Genomic DNA, 14,912 nt, shown 5'->3' on the forward strand with positions numbered 1-14,912 from the left:
TGGTGATGGACAGGGAGACCTGGCGTGCTGCGGTCCATGGGGTCGCAAAGAGCCGGACACGACTGAGTGACTGAACTGAACTGACTCCCACCTTTTGTGCAAGGAGAGGCAGAGACCAGTGTTCTGCGACCTTTGGTTGTCTGATTGTATTTCAGGGACGGGGGCTGGAAAGCTGATTGGCAGCTCTGCTGAGCAGGAAGGGGGGCTTTTCAACTGCGGGCCTGTCTGAATGGGCTGTTTCCTGGCGACTCCAAAGGTCATCACCCTCGGCAGGTTTCCGTTTAGGCTGGTCTGAGGTCACAGAAAACCATCTCTCAAACTCTGTTCCGGAGGATATAGGTCCCGGTGCCAGAGTGCTGGTGTCTGGGTGGGAAGGGGGAAGTGGGGGTCTTAACATTCATGTGTACGTGGTGACTCACCGCCCCTGCTTTCAGTGCGTTACTCTCTCCTGCAACTGGGCCTGGGGTCCCCAGTCCAGGGACCCTCTGTTTGTCTCTGCATTGCTTCCCCAGACAAGAAACCTTCGGTCTTACGCCGGGGCGAGGAGGGGCAACTTGCTTAACTCTGCAAAGTAGGAGAGGGGACATGAGTAGGGCTGCTTCCTAAACTTTCAGCTGTTCTGCTTGTTTTAGTCCCACCATCACCCCTTTTCTGAGATCCTTGGAGATACCGGGCCCCCGAGCCTTTGGAGGGGGTTCTTGGCCATCTCCACCGTCAGCTGAGGACTTTTCTTCTGCTCCTTATCCATCTGCTCTTCCACTTTTCAAATGTTTTCAGTTATTATCTCGTTGTATTTGTGGACTTATGCCTTAAACAAATGAAACATTCTTTACTGTTGTTTTAGTGGTTTGGGAAGAGGAGCAAAAGTCAGCGGGTCCAGTTACCTTCTTTACCCGGAGGTTCTGCTTCATTTATTTTGTTTTATCTATTTATTTGGCTGCGCTGGGTCTTAGTTGCAGCATGTGGAATCCAGTTCCCTGACTAGGGATTGAACCCAGGCCCCCTGCATGGGAAGTGCAGAGTCTTAGCCACTGGACCACCAGGGAAGCCCCGCTGCTTCACTTCTTACTTTTAAATGTCTCCGTGCACCCCAACCCCATACCTCTTGAACTGGTGTTGGTTCTGGCTTGCACCCTTGCACAGTCCCCTCAGAGGCTCTGCCTGTCTTTCTCCCCAAGGACCCTGTTGATCCTCTTTGTGGAGATCGACTACTGGGAGCGGTTGCTGTTCGAGACACCCCATTACGTGGTGAATGTGGCTGAACGTGCTGAGGACCTGCGCGTTCTTCAAGAAAACCTGCTGCTTGTCGCTCGGGACTACAACAGGTGGGGCCCACTCCTCACTGAAGCCCTCCTGCATGCCACTTCCTGCCTTCTCTTTGTTGTTTATCTGCCCCATGATATTGTCCATTTCCTACAGTACACATCCTTCATATTTTGTCCATCTAAAGAAAAAAAAAAAAGGTTTCCTGTTCTCTCTCATGTGGCCCTGCGATGATTCCTGTCCCTTGCAGTGTTGTCTTCTATCTTTAGAGTACAGACCAAAACAACAGGTCCCCTCCCACCCCATCAGGCACTTGGACCATGTATATTGTTGGCCTGAGTCGCTTCTCTGGGAAGGAAGTTGATGGCATTAGGTTTATGGGCCCATAACAACATAAGGTTGGTTGAACCAAGCAAGGTCACGCTGGCCCTCCTCTTAATGCCATTGGCACTCATCTCTGAAGTGAGGCTTTGCTCAAAATTGGGTACCTTTCTCAGGCCATTTCAAGTCCAAAGAGGTGGGACCAACAGTCTTGTTTGGGTGTCTAGAACTGTGTTGTCCAGTACAGTAGCCACTAGATGCATGTGGTTTTTTCTATTTAAGTTAATCAAAATTAAATAAAAGTTTAAAATTCAGTTACTCATTTGCACAGGCCACATTTCAAGTGCCCCACAGCCACACGAGGCTAGTGGCTACCATACTGGGCAGCGCAAATGGCAGAACATTTCCATCATCACAGAAAGTTGTATTGGAAAGTCCTTGCCTAGAATCATGAACTTTCATATTTCTCCACCAAGTGTCCTGGTGTGGAGGTGAGGTCTGTCTGAGCTCGTCCCCATTAGGTACTGACCTTCTCTTACTCGCAGGATCATTGCCATGCTGTCACCAGACGAGCAGGCCCTGTTCAAAGAACGCATCCGGTTCCTGGATAAGAAGATCCACCCTGGGCTCAAGAAGCTGCACTGGGCCTTGAAGGGGGCCAGTGCTTTTTTCATCACAGAGTGCCGCATACATGCCAGCAAGGTAGGTCATGGTCATTCGACCCTAAAGGTCTGCAAGGCTGACTGAGAAGCTGACATGTGGGTACTTAATACCCAAGTCTCGGGTAGTGGCGGAAAGACCAGGGGAATTGTGTGAAAGAAATGAAGTGTGTTTAGTGAAGGACTTTTTTTTTTTTTTTGTCAGTAATTCTAGCTAGAGAATAGATGGGAGAATGGAATTAGGCCTAGAGGATCTGTTCCCAAACTCCCCCATGGGTGGGATCTGACTCCAGGTACAAACGATCGTGAATGAGTTCAAGGCGTCCACTCTGACCATTGGCTGGCGAGCCCAAGAGATATCAGAGACACTGCTGGTGCGCATCAGCGGCAAACGGGTGTACAGGGACCTGGAATTTGAGGAGGACCAAAGAGAGCATAGGGCAGCCATTCAACAGAAATTGATGAGCTTGCATCAGGATGTGGTGGCCATCATGACCAACTCCTATGAAGTCTTCAAGAATGACGGCCCCGAGGTAAGGATCCTGTGGCCAGGGCTTTGTGGGTGAGCAGATCCCCAGCCCCCCCAGCCCCATCAGAACCTTCTCTTGGTCATCCCCCTCCCTCCCCACCCCAATGCTGTGTGTGCCTCTCAGACATCCCACTCTAGCCTTGGATTAACCCAACCTTCAGCTTTTCAGCCTCTTCCTTCAGGACTTGGCGTCTGCCTTTCTATTAAAACAACTCGTTTCCCTCCCTGTTGGCTGGTTCTCATTTCCCAGGACCTGCTCTGTTTTCCCTGAGGGATTCTCTTTCCCACTCTTCCCACAGATTCAGCAGCAGTGGATGCTGTACACGATTCGGTTGGACCACATGATGGAGGATGCCTTGAGGCTGAACGTGAAGTGGTCTCTGTTGGAACTGTCCAAGGCCATCAATGGGGATGGCAAGACCACCCCCAACCCACTCTTCCGAGTGCTTGTCATTTTGAAGAATGATCTTCAGGGAGGTGTGGCCCAGGTGGGTCGGAACCACTTTGCCCCGAACATCCTGAAACCATCACACTTTGTCAGTTTCTGTTAATCCTTAGACTTGGCCCTAGGCATTGGTTTTGTCCTACAGCCTTCCAGGCCTGGTTCTGAGGTGTCCAGCCTGCCTAGTCCTGAACTCACCTCCTCCAGGGCCTCTGCTGAGCCCTCTCTGTGATGCTCCCACAGGTGGAGTTCTCACCAACTCTGCAGACCTTGGCAAGTGTGGTCAATGACATTGGCAACCACCTCTTCTCCACCATCTCTGTCTTCCGCCACCTCCCTGAAATTCTCATCAAGCGCAAGTTTCAGCGTGAGCCCATCCACACCATCGTGGGTGAGTAGGCATCCAGTGCAGGGGTATCAAAAGCCTAGGACCAGATGAGGGCATTCCTTGGCAGTCCAGTGGTTAAGACTCCACATGCACTTCCAGTGCAGGAAGCGTGGGTTTGATCCCTAGTTGCGGAACTAGGAACCCACATGCCACGTGGTGTGACAAAAAAAAAAAAAAATTAATTGAAAAAAAAAAAGGCCTAGGACCATGTGGAGCTAGGAGGAGAGACCAGGGCTGTTTCCGGACATACGTGGCCAGTCGTCTCCATGGATGGTGGAAAACCCAGGTCAAGGGGCTGGACTGGGGAAGGGAAACAGGACACAGACAGGGGTCAAAATTAGATGACTGATGCTCAAGGGGTTTGGAGTTTGGTGTGAGGAGACCCGGAAGGAACTGTTTGGGTAACAAGGCTGGGATGTAAGAGGCCTGGATACCAACAGGTGAGACATCTGAATCCCCCAGAACAGAGTCATTCTTTTATGTTCTGCTTCCTCCTTCGTTTTATACTACTCACATTTGAGTGTGTTTCTTTGGGGAGGTGATGTTGGAGGGTAGACTCTGGGGCAGTAGCCAGGGGCTGAGCTGGGGCTTGGGTCGGGGTGGAGGTTAGTGAGAAGTATCTTACTGGGTCTTGAAGAGCGGGATGAGGACATCAAGAAGATCCAGGCCCAGATCAGCAGCGGCATGACCAACAATGCAAGCCTGCTGCAGAACTACCTCAAGACCTGGGACATGTACCGCGAGATCTGGGAGATCAACAAGGACTCCTTCATCCGCCGATATCAGCGTCTCAACCCACCTGTCTCTTCCTTTGATGCTGACATTGCCCGGTAAGGAGCTGTGAGGATCATAGGAGGGGGTCTGGCCTGGAGACTGAGGGGTGAGCAGGAAATGAGAAGAAAGGCACTGGACCTTTGTTTCTCAAGGAGGTAGGGATCCAATGAGAGCTGGGAAAAAAAGAAACGTCAATTAGATTTTTTTCCCACTAATCTCTCTGCTGAAGCACCGCATCAGCAATTTAGAGTTTCCATCAGTCTTCTCAAAAGAGCATATTAATAATGATTTCCTCACCTGCTTAAAATTTATAAATGAGTCTAGAACGTTCTATCACAGTCAGTTCAGTTCAGTTCAGTTCAGTTGCTCAGTCGTGTCTAACTCTCTGCGACCCCATGGACACCAGGCCTCCCTGTCCATCACCAACTCCTGGAGTCCACTCAAACTCATGTCCATCGAGTCGGTGGCCATCCAACCATCTCACACTGTGACATCCCCTTCTCCTCCTGCCCTCAATCTTTCCCGGCATCAGGGTCTTTTCAAATGAATCAGTTCTTCACATCAGGTGGCCAAAATATTGGAGTTTCATCTTCAACATCAGTCCTGCCAATGAAAACTCAGGATTGATCTCCTTTAGGACAGACTGGTTGGTTCTCCTTGCAGTCCAAGGGACTCTCAAGAGTCTTCTCCAACTCCACAGTTCAAAAGCATCAATTCTTCTTTGCTCAGCTTTCTTTATAGTCCAACTCTCACATCCACACATGACTACTGGAAAAACCATAGCCTTGACTAGATGGACCTTTGTTGGCAAAGTAATGTCTCTGCTTTTTAATAAGCTGTCTAGGTTGGTCATAACTTTCCTTCCAAGGAGTAAGTGTCTTTTAATTTCATGGCTGCAGTCACCATCTGCAGTGATTTTGGAGCCACCCAAAATAAAGTCTGTCACTATTTCTACTGTTTCTCATCTATTTGCCATGAAGTGATGGGACTGGATGCCATGATCTTAGTTTTCTGAATGTTGAGTTCTAAGCCATCTTTTTCACTCTCCTCTTTCACTTTCATCAAGAGACTCTTCACGGTAAACTTGTTTTTTAAAAAAAAATACTTAAAAATCTTTCAATGTGTCATTCCAGAACTCTCTCTACACCTGTACAAATTCACACATTGTCATTCATATAATTAGAGCCTTAAAAAATTAAGTTAATATAAAAAAAAATTAAGTTAATATGGAATCCATTTCTCACTTATTATGTTTGAAAACATCATTAGAGTTTATGGCTTTTAGAAAGTAAAATATGTATGTGGTTAGTAACTTAAAAACCCTATAAAGCAATTATCCTCCAATTATAAGTAAATTAATTTTAAAAAACCCTAAAGAGTTGTCAAATTAAAAATAAAAGACTTTTTACCAAAAAATCAAAAAGATATAAGGGAAAAGCTCTTGTGGGGAGTACCATAGGATCCCGTTGGAAGAGGAGAGATGCTAAGGATCTGGAAAGTAAGAGACGTGAACAGTTTCATTTTAAAAGTGCAGATAGGAGTTAAATTGAAGAAGAGTCTATTTTTAAAATTTTATTTATTTAATTTACTTATTTTGGGCTTCACTTTCATTTCAGCACATGGGCTTTCTCTTGTTTTGGCACATGGGCTTAGTTGCTCCACAGCTCATGTGATCTTAGTTCCCTGACCAGGGATTGAACCCACAACCCCTGCATTGGAAGGCAGATTCTTAACTACTAGACCACCAGGGAAGTCCCTGAAGAAGATTCTTAAATTCTGATCTGAACCCTCATCTCTTTGTCCTCTAGTCATTCATTCATTTGTTCAAAAACCACCATTGTCTTATGGGTCATGAAGAATAAAAAAAAAAGAGCAAGTTTTCTCCTCCCAAGGGCTCTAGTGCAGTGGGGATGATACAAATATTGCTGACAGAGCAGTGGCTGTGGAGTCTTGAGGAATGTTGAAATCCCATCTCTACCATTTACAGCCGTATAATCTTAGGTCGGTTCCTCTCATTCTCTGGGCCTCAGTTTTTCTGTGAAATCAGTGTTATACTATCAACCACATAACCTTGTGAGGTTATTAAGTACACGTGGAAGCACTGTGTGAACTCTGAAGCCTGCATGGGCTAACATGCTCATTGCTCTTATATCAGCTTCCCTGTGATCAGCGCTGTGGGTGAGGCATGCAAAGTGCCGGCGGTCCAGTGGAAGCAGAGAGAATGTCCAACCTGGGGATGTTAGAGGAGGAAGGACGTGGATGAAGGGAGTGACTTTTGGGCTGGCCTTTTTGGAATGGGTAGGATGCCAGCATGCAGAGATGGTCAGGGAGAGCGTGTTCACCAAACAGTGAGCATCCAGGAAGGAAGTCAGCAGAGGGCTTTATGTCCAGCGGCCACCGTCATCCTCTCCACAGCCTCACGGGGTGGGTTCTGTTCTCATTGCCACGTTCCAGATGAGGAGACTGAGCCTCAGAGCCGTTAAGTAACCCACCTGAGGGCATCTGAGCCTCAGAGCCATTAAGTAACCCACTAGCTGAGGGCACCTGAGCTAGTGAGCAGGACTGTGTGAACTCAGCCTGGATCTCTGTGCCTTGAAATCAGTCCAAGGAGTCTGAAAGCAGTGAAGGGAAAATGACACCATCACAGCAGTTTGTCCCTGGCAGGTGGAAGTGGGGAACACCTGGGGGCAGAAGGATGCTGGATGGGCGGAAAATACCACCCAGTCAGAGCGTCCGGCACATCTGCCAAGGAAAAGCCATCCTAGTGGGGATGTGTGGGCTCTTTCAGCTACACAGAGGTGGCTAATAATGTGCAGAAGGAGGAGACCGTCCTGAACATCCAGTTTGTGCTCCTGGACTGCTCGCACCTCAAGTTCTCGCTGGTGCAGCACTGCAACGAATGGCAGAACAAGTTCACGACCCTGCTCAAGGAGATGGCGGCCAGGCGGCTCCTGGAGCTGCACACCTACCTACAGGAGAACTCGGAGAAGTATGCGGGCGGGCCTTCGGTGGGCGGGGGCACACTGGCTCAGGCCACCGGTTGGGGAGAGCAGGCCTGGCCTTCCCACCCACCCTCGCTCCCTTCCCCTGCCTGCAGAATCAGCCGCCCTCCCCAGACCCTAGAGGAACTAGGGGTCAGTTTGCAACTCATGGAGACCCTGCAGCACGAACTGCCCACCATGGAAACCCAGATCCCTCCCATTCACGAGCAATTTGCCATCCTCGAGAAGTACGAAGTGCCAGTCCAGGACAATGTGAGTTCCAGCGGCCCATCCCAGCCCCAGGCCCTTGGCTGTCAGGAGGGAGAGCAGAGAAGTGAGTAGCGGAGAAGGTGCAAGGCTCCAGAGCCTCTGAGAGCCAAAGTTAACTTGTGTGCTCTTTCGGGTCAGCTGGAAGATTTCTTTCAGGCCCAGCAACTGCTTGATCTCTTTGGGCCTTGTTGCCCAAGAGCTTGGAACTTGGCCACAGACTCTGGTCTAGAGGATTGGAAAAGAGTTCTTCAGGGAGTTGGTGGGACAGAAAGAGCTCCGTGGGCCACCCTCCTTTTTGTGATGTCCCCAGGTGCTGGAAATGCTGGACAGTCTCGGTGGGGAATGGGTTGCCTTCCAGCAAACACTGCTGGACAGTGAACAGATGCTGAAGAAACACAAGGAGAAGTTCAAGACAGGCCTCATTCACTCAGCTGACGACTTCAAGAAGAAAGCACACAATCTTCTGGAAGAATTTGAAGGCAAAGGTACCCTTCTCGCAACCTTTCCTTCTGCTTTTCTCTTGTCTTGACCCAGTCTTTCAAAGTGTGGGCCCCAGGAAAGTGCCAAACAAGGGAAAGAGCCAGGCACTGCTGCCAGTGATATACCTGTTGTCGCTGAGTTTTGGCTGGAAGGCAGCAGCCCTGCTCACGACTCCAGTTTTCTTACACCAGCTTTTCATCTCACTCATTACTGACTCTCCAGCCACAGTTAGTAGTTTCAATGCATTCTTTTCAATGCATCCCTTCTTGTTTTCCTTCTCTTGTGGGAGGAAAGAAGTGAGATTTATACACAAAGAGGTAGGCAAGCCACAATGGCCTTTCAGAGGACCTTGGCCTTGAGTGAGAAACTGAACCTCACCTTGGACTCCCCACAGGCCCCTTCACCAGCAGTGTGGGGCACCAGGCAGCCCTGGAGCAGATCGCCCATTTGCGGGCCATGCTGAATGCCATGCGGGAGGAAGAAAACATCCTCCGTGCCAACCTGGGCATCTTCAAGATCGAGCAGCCAGCCTCCAAGGACCTGCAGAACCTGGAGAAGGTGGTGTGCCCATCAAGGCCCTCATGGTGACCCAGTGGGGGGGGTAGGAAGCAGGAGAAGGGGTCCCATGGGCCTCAAAAAACACCTGGGACCAGGAAGATGGTGCACGAGGAGCTTTTTTAAAAAATGGAGGTAAAACTCGGAGAGCAAAAGAGCCATTTTACAAATGAACAGTTCAGTGGTATTCAGTACATTCACGATGTTGTACAACCATCACTTATAATTCTACAATATTTTCATCACCCCCCAAAGAAACGCTTTAGCAATCATACCCTACCCTGTTCCCTCTCCCCTAGCCCCTGTCGACCACTAATCTATTTTCTATGTGCAGTTGACCCTTAAACAACACTGGGTTTGAACTGATAAGGTCCGCTTATACATGGATGTCTTACAATAGTAAATACTATAATACTACACAATCTGTGGTTGAATCCACAGATGGGAAACTATGGATATAGATATACTGCAGATATGGAGGGCAGACTATAAGTTATACACAGATTTTCCACTGCATAGAGGGTTGGTGTCCCTCACCCTCATGGTTTTTAATGGTCAACTGAACATGGATGTTTCCTATTCTGGACATTCCGTATAAATGGAAGCATGCAATATGTGACCTTTTGTGTATGGCTTCTTACATTTGTCTAATATTTTCAAGGATCACCCATGCTGCAGCATGTGTCAGTACCTCGTTCCTTATTATGGGCGAATAATATTCCATTGTATGGATATACCACATTTGTTTATCCATTAACCTGTCAATGGGCATTTAGGTTGTTTCCACTTTTTAGCTACTGTAAAGAGTGCTGCTCTGACTATGCCTGTACTTGCATATATTTGAGTTCCCATTGCCAATTCCTGTGGGTATGGACGTAAGAGTGGAATTGCTGATCACAAGGTAACTCTGTGTTTAACTTTTTGAGGAACCTCCAAGCTGTTTTCCACAGCAAATGCACCATTTTACACTCCCCCAGCAGCGTACAAGGGTTCCTATTTCTCCACATCCTTGTCAACACTCCTCCCTTTATTTTTGGCCCTAGTCATTCTGGTGGGTGTGAAATATCTCCCTGTGGTTTTGATTTGCATGTCCCTACTGACTAATGGCATTGAGGATCTTTTCAAGTGCTTGTTCCTTGAGGCGCTCTTAAAGCAAGAGAGTGGAGGAAAAAGTGTGAACTGAGGGGGAGGCAGCTCTGTGTTGCCAGGAGGGAAAATCTCCTGAGGATGAGAGGAGGTGTTTGTCAGGGAGAAGGAGGGTAGGAGTCGCCTGACTCTGTCACCCGTCTGGTCTGGTCCCCAAAGGAGCTGGACGCGCTGCAGCAAGTCTGGGAGATCACCCGAGACTGGGAGGAAAACTGGAACCAGTGGAAGACAGGCCGGTTCCTGACCCTGCAGACAGAGGCCATGGAGACCATGGCCCATGGGCTGTTTCGCCGCCTCACTAGACTGGCCAAAGAGTACAAGGTGTGTGAGGCGAGGGTGGAGGACCGCGGGCAGGCGACTGAGGAAGGCGGGCTGTGCTGGAAAGGGAGCAGGTCTCCTGAGGTCTCTTGCTTTTGCTCAGGACCGAAACTGGGAAATTATTGAAACCACTCGCTCCAAAATAGAGCAGTTCAAGAGGACCATGCCGCTCATCTCGGACCTGCGAAACCCCGCCCTTCGAGAGCGGTGAGGCTGCTCCTCACACCCTGGTCTGGCCTGGCGGTCACCTGGTTCTCCCGGTTCTTCCCTCCATGGCATTCCCACCTTGCTCTGCCCCTCTGTCCACCAACACACACCTTGAAAGGAGGCTTCCCAAGAGCCCATTGCCTTTCCCTGTCTGTCACACTCTTCTGGGTTCTCTGACCTTCTTGGCTCTTTCCCTTCTGTCTCCTCTCAATTTATGTTGTCTATCATAGGTCAACTTTATGTCTTCTGTCCCACAAAAGCCTGAACTTTTTAGTCCAAAGTCTAACATTTGTCCTTTAGGGTTTTTTTTTACTTTTGTGCCTTAAGAGGCCCTCGCTGATCCCAGAGCTGTCAATGCAGTATCTCCGTACTCTCTTCGCATACTTTATAATTTTGATTCTCAAGTTTAATTCTTTTAATGCATCTGGAACTTATCATGTTATAGAGGAGGACTTTGAAACTGTTGAGGCTAGCATAGACTATTTCATATGTGGTGTTTTAATAATTGTATATCCATTTAGGAGTAAATAGTTTTACTTCTTTTATATTGCCTCTAGTATGATGCTTTTGGCAGTGCTTCACTAATATCTATTATACGATTAAGTATAATCTAACTACTTTATTTGCTTAAGTTATTTAACCTCGCTAAGCCTCAATTTCTTCACCTACAAATGGAATAACATTTATAGAGTGATCATGAAAATGAAATGCCTCATGTAGAGCACTTGGCCCAGCACCTCATCTCTAGTAAACCTGCGATCATCTATCTGAACTCCTTTTCTAGAGTCAGCAGCTCAATCTCTGTATTCCCCACGGTGCCTAAAATAGGATCTTAGAGCCTATTTAGGAAATACCTGTTGAATCTCAGATTAATAAAGGCATGGAATCATAATATCCCAATAGAAGAAAGCTAGGGAGTGATGCTCACACTTCCCAGTAGGCCCTGCTGACCTTTTGTCCCCAGCTGATCTGACTTTTTGTCCCTGGCTACAGGCATTGGGATCAGGTCAGGGATGAGGTCCAACGTGAGTTTGATCAGGAATCAGAAAGTTTCACCTTGGAGCAGATCGTGGAGCTTGGGATGGATCAGCATGTAGAGAAAATTGGGGAGATCTCTGCCTCAGCCACCAAAGAGCTGGCTATAGAACTGGTATGACAGAGTCCTCTCCCATACCCCCCTGTTTCCTCAGCTTTCTGAAGCAAAAGCTTCCAGCTTTTCATGATCTGAGGGTCCCTCCCAGCTCCTGTTACCCTTGGGGACTAAATACCTGATTGATCTGTCCCCCACAGGCATTACAGAACATTGCCAAGACCTGGGATGTGATTCAGCTTGACATAGTGCCCTACAAGGATAAGGGCCATCACCGACTCAGGTGGACAGGGCTGCGGGACCTGGGCTTCGGAGTGGGGACCCGGTTTGGCAGGTGGGGAAGGACTATGATTCTCATACGTTTCACCCCAGAGGGACTGAAGAAGTATTCCAGGCCCTGGAAGATAACCAGGTGGCTCTGTCTACCATGAAGGCATCTCGCTTTGTCAAGGCCTTTGAGAAAGATGTGGACCACTGGGAGCGCTGCCTCTCCCTCATCTTGGAAGTGATTGAGATGGTGCTCACAGTGCAGCGTCAATGGATGTACCTCGAGGTTAGGATCACTGCCTGAGCTCTCCCTACATCCTGTTTTGGCTCCTTTCTCTGCAGAGCATCTAGATAGTTGCCCTATTATCAGCCCCATTGTCCCACCTCTAAAGCCACTTTTCATCTAGGACCTAAGCATCTGACTCTGAGTTCTTACCTCTCATCTTCAGCTTCCTCCTTGAAAAGCCTTTGTTCTCCTTCCATTTTTCTTCTTGAACCCATATACCTGGCCTCCCAATCCCAAGTTTTATTCTAGAACCTAGACATCCCTTTGGTTCTTTCTTTTTTTTTTTCCATTTTACTTATTTATTTATTTTTGGCTGTGCTGGGTTGTCACTGCTGCATGGGCTACTCTCTTGTTGCGGTGCTCAGGCTTCTTATTGCAGCAGCTTCTCTTATTGCAGAGCACAGGCTCTAGGGCACTTAGGCTCAATAGTCACAGCTCCCGGGCTCGGTCATCGGTGGCATGTGGGATCTTCCAAGACCAGGGACCGAACTCGTGTCTCTTGTGTTGGCAGGTGGATTCTTTATCACTGAGCCACCAGGGAGCCCCTCACCCTTTGGTTCTGATGCTTCTTCTCTTTCATTGTCTCTCCTGGTCTAAGCACAGGGAGCAGAGAGTGGAGAGGGTGTGGGAAACAGCCTCTCACACCCCTTATTGGCCCTTCAGAACATCTTCCTGGGAGAGGACATCCGGAAGCAGCTGCCCAATGAATCAGGCTTATTCGACCAAGTCAATGGCAACTGGAAGGCCATTATGGACCGGGTGAACAAGGACCCCAATGCTCTCCGGAGCACCCACTATCCAGGTCTGAGCCCTGACACAGCCTCGGCAGATGCTCTGTGTGTGTGAGGTCATGGCCACATGCTTCATGTTTTTTTAAAGTTTTAAAAAGAATTTTATTTATTTTTGGCTATGCTAGGTCTTCGTTGCTGCATGGCTTTTCTCTAGTTGTGGGGAGCAGGGGCTACTTTCTTGTTGTATAGCATAGACTTTAGGCACAAGGGTTTTGTAGTTGTGGCTCCCTGGCTCTAGAGCACAGGCTCAGTAGTTGTGGTGAAGGGGCTTAGTTTCCCTTTGGCATTTGGGATCTTACTGGATCAGGGGTCGAACCCATGTCTCCTGCATTGGCAGGTGGATTCTTTACCATTAAGCCACCAGGGAAGGCCCCACATGCTTCATTTACTGAAAGACTGACCATTGTACCTGACTGTCCTGAAGCATTACATAGTAGTTCTGTAGATTAAACTCTTCTAAGCATTACATAGTATTCTGTAGGTTAAACTCAACACATATTTGAGCAGAGTACAGTAGAGCAGTGAAGAGGATGGAATATGGAATCAGACTGACTTGAGTTCAAAATCCTGCCTTCCTGATTGCATGCCTTTAGGCAGCCGTTTCCTCCATACTGCAGCTTCCTTGCCTGTAGTATATGTGTATGTATGTCGGGGGCGGGCAGTGTATCTATTTGACCTTTTTTTACTTTGGCCCTGCCGGAGGCAGATGTAGGATCTTAGTTCCCTAACCAGGGATCAAACCTGTGGCCCCAGCATTGGAAGCATGGAGTCTTAACCCCTGGGCTGCCAGAAAATTCCCACAGTGAGGGGTTAATGATAGCTATTTCTTGGGGTCTTTGTGAGGATAATAAAGGAGTGTAAAGCATTCAGTGCAGTGTCTAGCATAAAGGTAGCACTGTTATTTGCACTGTGTCTCAAAAAACTCTGATTAAGGAATCACTCTTCTTCTCTATGTGGTTCATTCAATGAGATGATGTAGGTAAATGAGATAATGCAGATAAAGCACTTATCCCGTTAAATGGCACAGAGAAAATCTTTGGTTACTAGGAGCTATTGTTATTACCTTGACTTTAATTGGTTTATTATTATTAGATTAACTAATCTTTAATGTAGACACTTTGGTAGACATGGGGATTGGGTAAGGAGATGGGGGAGATGTACGCATATGTGGTGAGGTCTGGTTATTTGTGGTTAATAGGGGTAAAGAACCAGAAAGTCAGGTTGGGCAATGGATGGGTGGGTAGGTAGCCTGAGAAGAGTTTTGGCAGGAGATATGGAAGACTTGTTTATTTGCCTGGGCCAATCTTAACAATTGAAAAATTTTCCCAAGAACCTTAACTCTACACATTAAAAAAAAACCCACTTTATTTCAATTACTCTGATAATATATAAGTATTATGATGTGCGAAATAGAGCGAGAACTTGAATTTTTATTAATAATATTTGAGATAATTGACATAATTACATTTTAGAACAATGTATAAGCAGAGCCATAAAAACAACACTCTCTCTTGGTTGAACACACAGAACAAATCAACGTTGTCTACGGCTACCAGGTCTCCCTGTGGTCTCCAGGGGCTACTCATGTGGTCATTCAAAGGCTCTAATGGTTTGTAGACTCTGTCCTTGAAGGCCTGAGGGTCACCTTGGAGTTCAGACTCTAGGGCATCCATAGTTTCTTCAATAAGCTAGAAACTGGGAAGACCAGGGGATAAGCCAATCAAAATCTAACTCTGGGAGGAAACTAACATTATCGAGAACCTGTAGATGTGAACACAGTTTATTTTATATCTCAAATTATTCTTTGAGGTGGATCTTATTACTATTTTACAAAGAGGTAAAACCTCCCTGAGGTTAAATGACATGCTGATAAATGAAAGAGCCACATCTGCCTCCCAGTGAGGGGCATTTTTTTTGTATCATGTAGCTTGCAGATCTCACTTCCATGACCAGGGGTTAAACCCGTGCCCCCTGCAGTGGAAGCGCAGCGTATTAACCAGGCACTGCCAGGGAATTCCTCTAGCACTCTTCTCACTCTGTCATGAGGAACACTGGCAGTCCCAGTGATGGCGGATCTTTTTCATTGTGCACATGTGATGTGTATTTAAATCTAATGATTTAACTTGCTGAATTGTTTATGGGCAG

General features: G+C 47.6%; 1 protein-coding gene and 1 non-coding gene across 2 annotated transcripts in view; one reads left to right on the forward strand and one right to left on the reverse strand.

The window, feature by feature from the left end:
- DNAH2 (dynein axonemal heavy chain 2) overlaps positions 1-14,912 on the forward strand; it is a 104,526-nt gene that overhangs the window by 38,808 nt on the left and 50,806 nt on the right. Inside the window, exons 13-28 of the mRNA XM_061143387.1 lie at positions 1,179-1,325; positions 2,130-2,286; positions 2,537-2,776; positions 3,072-3,260; positions 3,458-3,605; positions 4,240-4,432; positions 7,165-7,365; positions 7,474-7,630; positions 7,938-8,112; positions 8,502-8,665; positions 9,968-10,129; positions 10,230-10,333; positions 11,327-11,483; positions 11,624-11,706; positions 11,796-11,976; positions 12,640-12,778. Coding sequence (XP_060999370.1) covers positions 1,179-1,325; positions 2,130-2,286; positions 2,537-2,776; positions 3,072-3,260; positions 3,458-3,605; positions 4,240-4,432; positions 7,165-7,365; positions 7,474-7,630; positions 7,938-8,112; positions 8,502-8,665; positions 9,968-10,129; positions 10,230-10,333; positions 11,327-11,483; positions 11,624-11,706; positions 11,796-11,976; positions 12,640-12,778 — 2,597 coding nt within the window. The remainder of the gene's footprint in view (positions 1-1,178; positions 1,326-2,129; positions 2,287-2,536; positions 2,777-3,071; positions 3,261-3,457; positions 3,606-4,239; positions 4,433-7,164; positions 7,366-7,473; positions 7,631-7,937; positions 8,113-8,501; positions 8,666-9,967; positions 10,130-10,229; positions 10,334-11,326; positions 11,484-11,623; positions 11,707-11,795; positions 11,977-12,639; positions 12,779-14,912) is intronic.
- TRNAG-UCC (transfer RNA glycine (anticodon UCC)) lies at positions 974-1,046 on the reverse strand. Its single transcript has one exon. It is a non-coding gene; the product is annotated as a tRNA-Gly (tRNA).

Source organism: Dama dama, chromosome 5, assembly GCF_033118175.1.
Source record: "Dama dama isolate Ldn47 chromosome 5, ASM3311817v1, whole genome shotgun sequence".
Taxonomy (NCBI): Eukaryota; Metazoa; Chordata; class Mammalia; order Artiodactyla; family Cervidae; genus Dama; species Dama dama.